Source organism: Argentina silus (genome assembly GCF_951799395.1).
Source record: "Argentina silus genome assembly, chromosome: 18".
NCBI classification, from domain to species: Eukaryota; Metazoa; Chordata; class Actinopteri; order Argentiniformes; family Argentinidae; genus Argentina; species Argentina silus.
Window position 1 is genome coordinate 14,105,734 of NC_139672.1, and position 6,764 is coordinate 14,112,497.

The 6,764-nt window shown below is 44.0% G+C and overlaps 1 protein-coding gene across 1 annotated transcript; it reads left to right on the top strand.

Moving 5' to 3' along the window:
* Window positions 1-902: 902 nt before the first annotated feature.
* shhb (sonic hedgehog signaling molecule b) lies at window positions 903-4,196 on the top strand (the record flags this gene model as incomplete). Its single annotated transcript, XM_083689803.1, has 3 exons — window positions 903-1,202; window positions 2,746-3,007; window positions 3,517-4,196. 3 exons carry the CDS (start codon window positions 903-905, stop codon window positions 4,194-4,196), a joined length of 1,242 nt encoding a protein of 413 aa, XP_083545929.1.
* Window positions 4,197-6,764: the final 2,568 nt, after the last annotated feature.

The following is a 6,764-nucleotide window of genomic DNA, read 5'->3' on the forward strand; positions in this document are numbered from 1 at the left end:
AAGGCTGGGACCTTGTGAGATGTTGTACATACTCAACATAGTAGTCATCAGCCTAATCATCTACTTCAAAAGCCACTATACAATGTTGTGCAATCTAGTGTTGTCTTGGTGCTGACTTGATGGTAGTAACCAAGTTAGGAAATATGAATTTATTGGTGCCTACATTGTACAGCTAAGAAACCTGACTAAATCAATATACCGTTGCAACAGAGGTTGCTGTGCTGAAAGATGATATATAATCTATACGGTTTAGTAATTAAATTGAATGATAGCTTACAGTAGGACTGTAGACAGACTATACTGGGTACTATACAGGGTTGATGAAAGCCTAAAGCCTCACCATGACTTCCTTATCTTCCATGTAGAGATGATAAGGCACTAGACAGTTGAATGTAAACTGGTGGAAAAAAAAATAAAGTGTGACCAAAGGGCAGGGCTGGACTGGAGGAGGGTGCCAGCTCAAAAATGTCAGTTAATTGGCCTATATTGTAACGTTCAAACCTGCTATATCATTGGAGAAAACAAACTGCCCATAGGCTAGACAGAGGCTGTCACCACAGTATAGGGCAGGGTAGAGCAGACTCACTCACTCACTGAGCGTGTAAAGCCTCCCCACCACCACCACCACCGTCAGACAGTCTCCTTTCTCAAGCATCAGTCGTCTCACACAGCTCCACTGTGCTGGCAGGGCAGCGACACCGAGATGTCAGTACGGCACCTGCTTCAGTAGCGGTCGTTAGATTATAGTCTCCTTCTAGAGGAGGGAGAGAAACGAGGGCACTAAAACAGGGTAGAGAGAGAGAGAGAGACAGGGGGGAAGAGAGGAAGAGAGAGAGACTGGGATAACCGAGGACATACACTGCTACACAGGGGACCTCAAGAAAATTAATCCGTTGGACGTGATGCTGATATTGATAAGAATTGCGCTCGTGGGCTTTATCTGCCTGTCTCTCGCGTCCGCCGGGTCCGCGTGCGGTCCCGGTCGGGGATATGGAAAACGAAGACATCCGAAAAAGCTGACGCCGTTAGCTTACAAGCAGTTCATCCCCAACGTGGCGGAGAAAACGCTTGGGGCCAGTGGCAAATACGAGGGGAAGATCACAAGGAACTCTGAGAGATTTAAGGACCTGACTCCGAACTACAATCCTGACATTATTTTCAAAGATGAGGAGAACACCAACGCTGACAGACTGATGACACAGGTACAGTGGGACGTGCGTAAACGAATCGATTAGCGCGTTCTGCGGCTCGAGATGGTCATTTGGCACGAGCGTGATGAATGACAACTCAATTAGAAGCGACATTTTTTCAATATCATTACTGTAGCCTATACATTAAACTAACATGTTTTTAAACGTGTTTCCTATTCACAAAGTAGAAAAGTGAGTTACACGTTTACTTGTCGATGAAAATAACGTATAGGCCTATAGCTTGATATAAATCATTATCAAGCAAGCAGTCTGTGGAGCATGCACGGTATCGTGGGCTCTGTTTGATCTGTGAACCGTGAAGATGTAGCCTGTATCTCTCCAGTTGGGCTTAGCGGAGCGTGACAAATTAAGACACGTCGTTATGGATGCTCTGTGCAAGACGGCTACAACTCAATAACAGGGTTGGTTCTAGTAGACAGTTAATGTTATTATAGACACTACCCGCCCTCTCTCTTTCTCTCTCTCTCTCTCTCTCTCTTTCTCTCTCTGTCTCTCTCTGTCTCTTTCTCTGTCTCTTTCTCTGTCTCTCCAAAACACACACACACACACGCTCTCTCTCTCTCTCTCTCTCTCTCTCTCTCTCTCTCTCTCTCTCTCTATCTATCTATCTATCTATCTATCTATCTCTGTCTCTCTCTCACATGCGCACTCAGACACGCCGACACACTCCACCTTTGGAGAAACTTCTGAATTCAATTGTCTGTGATTATTACATTGAAATTCAAGCGCAATCCCCTTCAAATGACTGTTTCTTGATAGGATGAGGGGCAATCAGACATTTATCTCTGAACTTTGGGCCTCCCATTGACACATAGGCCGACTTGTAATTTTCAACTCCACTCACGTCTCTATCGATCGAAACGGCTTGGTTTTCTCGACACGGTCAGTTCTCTGGTTTATCATTAGTGCTCGTTCAAGCAAGCAACATGTGAATAGAAAATGTAGCAAAAAATGTTATTACAGATATGACAAGGGTGATCAGATATTTGCGCATTCATTAATTGTCTGGCCTCTGGCCTTAAGGGAGACATGATCATGGTGCCCGGACTAATAGGCATTATTTCCGTCACATGACCCAATGAATGAATTTAGACTCACGGCGTTTCGCTTGGCATGATCATTAATGAAAATGATTTGTAAATGTTGTTTACCATGCCCTCAAATCGAACATGCAATGTTAATTGTATTTTGATCGCACCAGATGTCTCTAAATGGGATCAATATAAGCCGTGTCTTCTCTCTGTATTTCGGGGAAAGAGGAGTTGTGTGTTGTGCATAGACGAAGCAAGACAGAGGATAAATGTGTATGTGTGTGTGTGTATGTGTGTGTGTGTGTGTGTGTGTGTGTGTGTGCGCGCGCGCCTGTGTCTGTGTGTGATTTCGTTTAGTTTTTGCCAAACTCTAATTAACTTTTCACGGTTGCTACATGTGTTTTTTGGTTTCTCCTTGAAATATTCGTTAAGAAATCTTAAAGCTGAACATATCTGCAGAGTGTCTTGGCTTAATATCTCAATAATCTGTCTTTCCTTTTCAGAGATGTAAGGACAAACTGAACTCTTTGGCTATTTCAGTCGTGAACCTGTGGCCGGGAGTCAAGCTCCGTGTGACAGAGGGTTGGGATGAGGATGGACACCACTCTGAGGAGTCTTTACACTACGAGGGCCGGGCGGTGGACATCACCACCTCGGACAGAGACAAGAGCAAGTATGGGATGCTGTCCAGACTCGCCGTGGAGGCGGGATTCGACTGGGTACATTATGAATCCAAAGCCCACATTCACTGCTCTGTGAAAGCAGGTAAGGTGATGTTGGTTATGGTCACTTCTATACGATGAGCAAAACACTACTACAACTAATAGTAATAACAGCATAATAGGCTGATAATAATAGGCCTAATTGTAGTACTAATAACAATAATAATAATATATTAATTATTTATATTATTTTAATCGGAAAAAAATTCCAAATTTCGATGTAGTTACCTCACAACTTCTGCAAAAACAAGGCTGAGGCAAACATAATTTGTTTACATTAGCATTTATTTTCCTCTTTTATTATTCATAAATAATTTATTTGTTTAGCACATATGATACTTGCAGCCCAACGTGATGTAGGCCTCAATTAGCAACGGTATTAGAAAGCTAAAACCACAAAGGACGTCTTCTGTTAGGCCCACAGGCTATAAGGCCTACACATCATATTATATTAATTACATTGACTTTACAAACGAACGTTGTATGCCAGAAGTAATGTCTTCCATATTTCGCGATAGGCTATAACTCTCTGTGGTGTTTTCTCTCCCCCAGAAAATTCGGTTGCTGCTAAATCGGGAGGCTGCTTTCCAGGAACCGCCTCGGTGATGCTCGAGGGCGGTCGGAGGAAGCTGGTGAAAGAACTGGAGCTGGGGGACAAGGTGTTGTCTGCGGACAGACATGGAAATATTGTGCCCAGCGATTTCCTAATGTTTATAGACCGGGATCCCGTCACAGTGAGAGAATTCTATGTGTTTGAAACGGAGAATCCCCACAGAACACTCAGACTCACGCCTGCGCACCTTGTCTTCGTCGTCGACAACGGCACAGACAGCGACGTGACGACGGCCGTGTTTGCCAGTAGGGTAACACCTGGACAAAAGGTATTGGTCCTGGATGAGGCTGCAGACCACCTGAAGGCCGTCACCGTGGTGCGGATTTACGTGGAGGAAAACGAAGGATCGTATGCCCCGGTAACCTTACAAGGGACCATCATCGTTGACCAAGTGCTGGTCTCCTGTTACGCGGTGATAGAGGACCACACGTTGGCGCACTGGGCTTTCGGGCCTGTCCGGTGGGGCCACGCGCTCATGTCATTGACGGGCCTCCTAAAGGAGCGCGATGACGCTCCTCAGAAAGATGGCGTCCACTGGTACTCTGACGGCCTCTACCACATAGGAACGTGGCTCCTGGACAGCAGCTCCTTTCATCCGCTTGGGATGCCACAAAGTTGAGAGGCAGTCGCTTCGAGTGTTTGTTCCGTTTCAAAGACACGAATGCTCTTGTAGATGGAAATACTTCTGGCCGTTGGAGCTTACATTTATATTCTTATTTATTCTCTTCTGTATCCCATCTCTCATGATCCAGTCGAATTTATTCGTCTATAGTGTGAACAGTTGGTTAAGAATTTATTTCTAAACGAAAGAAAAACAACAGTTATGACTGTTCAATGTTGTGCAAATGTGAACTGATTGTTATATTTTCTTGGATGAACATAGTATGGCGTCAATAAATTATATTTTTATACACTGAAAAATGTTGCCTTCCCGGAGACAGATCATAACTCTTTCGTTATTTGAAATCGACGACACAAGTTACACATTTTGACTTACATTTTTCAATTAAAAAAGGAATCACGTCATGATATATACAAAATGTAAGTCAAAATGTGTAACTTCCGTCGTCGATTTCATTATTGATGATTATATATTTAGAAAAGTATCTGTCTATGTGTGCTATTCTTATAACTATTTCTATTCACATTTTCCTTAGGAGGTGAGGGTTTTGTCTTTCACAATAACGTGCATCCTGGAGCAAAGGCACCTTTCCCACTGAAACCCAAACCCTAACCCTCCACCTCTCATCAGCGCAGAGGCGATCATGTTGGTTGCTGGTCAGTCAAAACATGGAGCGAGTAGGGCCTCTGGTGGACATACATCACCTATCAAGTAAACTGTTCAAGGCTCCACCATTTTAACCATACCATAAAATACCCTTTATCTGCGAGATGTAAAGTTACCATTTATCATTGTATATAAAGTTATGATTTCAGTGTGAATTAAGGATTACTGGAAGAAAGTGCAAGAGGCTGATGTCACCTCTTTTCGTGGGATGTTTCAAAGCTAAAAAAGGAGATTATTGTGATGGGCAGAACGTTAACAGTATGTTGTGATAACGTTGCTACCGTTTGACAGAGGCTATGTCCATATACGTCAGGCAGTTGGCTCAACAGATGTCCCACAGAAAAACGGAATCTGTATACATCACACAACTTAATCAATATTTTAATCTATACCTAACACAAATTAATCAATATTTTTCATCTATAGCCTACATCACACAAATGAATCAATAACTGCACATTGCATTTACTGCCCAAATCACCTAAAATTCTCAAGAGCCTCAATTACTTGATTTAAATGACTTTGAGATGATTTCAGCATGAAATCTCAAACATGCTCATTTTGGTCCATTGACTTGCATTGGGTGTTGGTAAACAATGCTCAATAAACAATTATCTGTTAGTTACAGGTCCCAGATAAACATAACCAAAGTGTGGATTGAAGTCTGTCCTTGTCCATAGACTCCTTTCAGGGTAAGAAACCAAATATGTGATTTTGTAATTTGGGTGAACTATCCCTTTAATACCTCAATGAATGAGTCAAGTGGTGTGTAGCAGCGTTCACCACAAGATGGCGCTATGGACTAAACATAAAACCATCACAGTACAAAGTCTGAGGCCCTGTCCAGAATCAACCTCATGCAGCCATTTTCCACTTCCCCCAAAGACACCGATGTAGATCTGAAAGTATTGGATAGGCAGAGGTGGAGTTTTAGCTTCATCATTACAGCTTATACCTATCACGTTCTTATTTCGAGTTCCTTTGTGGACTATGAGCCCCTGTGGCTAAACTATTAGGTCTATTTTTCTTATCACACTGATCTTTGAAGGTGTGAACATTTGACCCCCAGTCCCGAAGGCTTCGTTTTCTATTTTGATGACCTTCCGAGCGGGACTACACAATCAGAAAGCGTAGCCTCCATCATATCTAGGTCTAAATGTGATGATCGAGGTTGTAAATAGGAGAGGGATGTCTTCCTATCCACCAAAGAGAGTGCTCTTCATCGGAGGACTTAACCTGTTTCACAGTAAATTGCACTGATCGTATCACAATCAACCTTCTCGGCTGAAAAGACAGGCTGTCAGCATGACGCGCGGTGCGGGTTTGACCTACCTGATTGGGCTTGGCTGACATCAGCAGGATTTTCAGTTGGACACCGGCCCTTGATGGAGAAAGCCCTTCAATTGACACAACGGACGTACCGGGCGAATGTCCGCTGCTCTCCCTCCCTCGCGCTTGTGTGTGTTTGTTTGGCACCGGGCGGCCGCGGCCCATCTGGCCCGCTCCGGCACTGCCGCGCGCCCCTGAACAACGACCCGCCGCGAGAGCCAGGAGTGTGCTGAGCCAACCAATTTAGTTTGCCCTTCTGGCGTCTCGTGATGTTTCAATACAACATGGGAGATAAGAAGAGAAGAGGGAAAAATCTCATTCTTGTAGGTCATTTTCTAATGACTTTTTCCCCCACATTGAGATTTATGAGGTAGGTTATGAGATGCTCTCAGTGTGTGTGTGTGTGTGTGTGTGTGCGAATGTGAGTGTGCGTGCGTGCGCGCGTGTTTGTGTGTGTGTGTGTGTGTGTGTGTGTGTGTGTGTGTGGCGTGCCACCTCTGCTTGGTACAGTTGTATATCTGCCCTCAGGTGGTCACTGTCGTTACACACCGACACCCAGCTCAGGACATG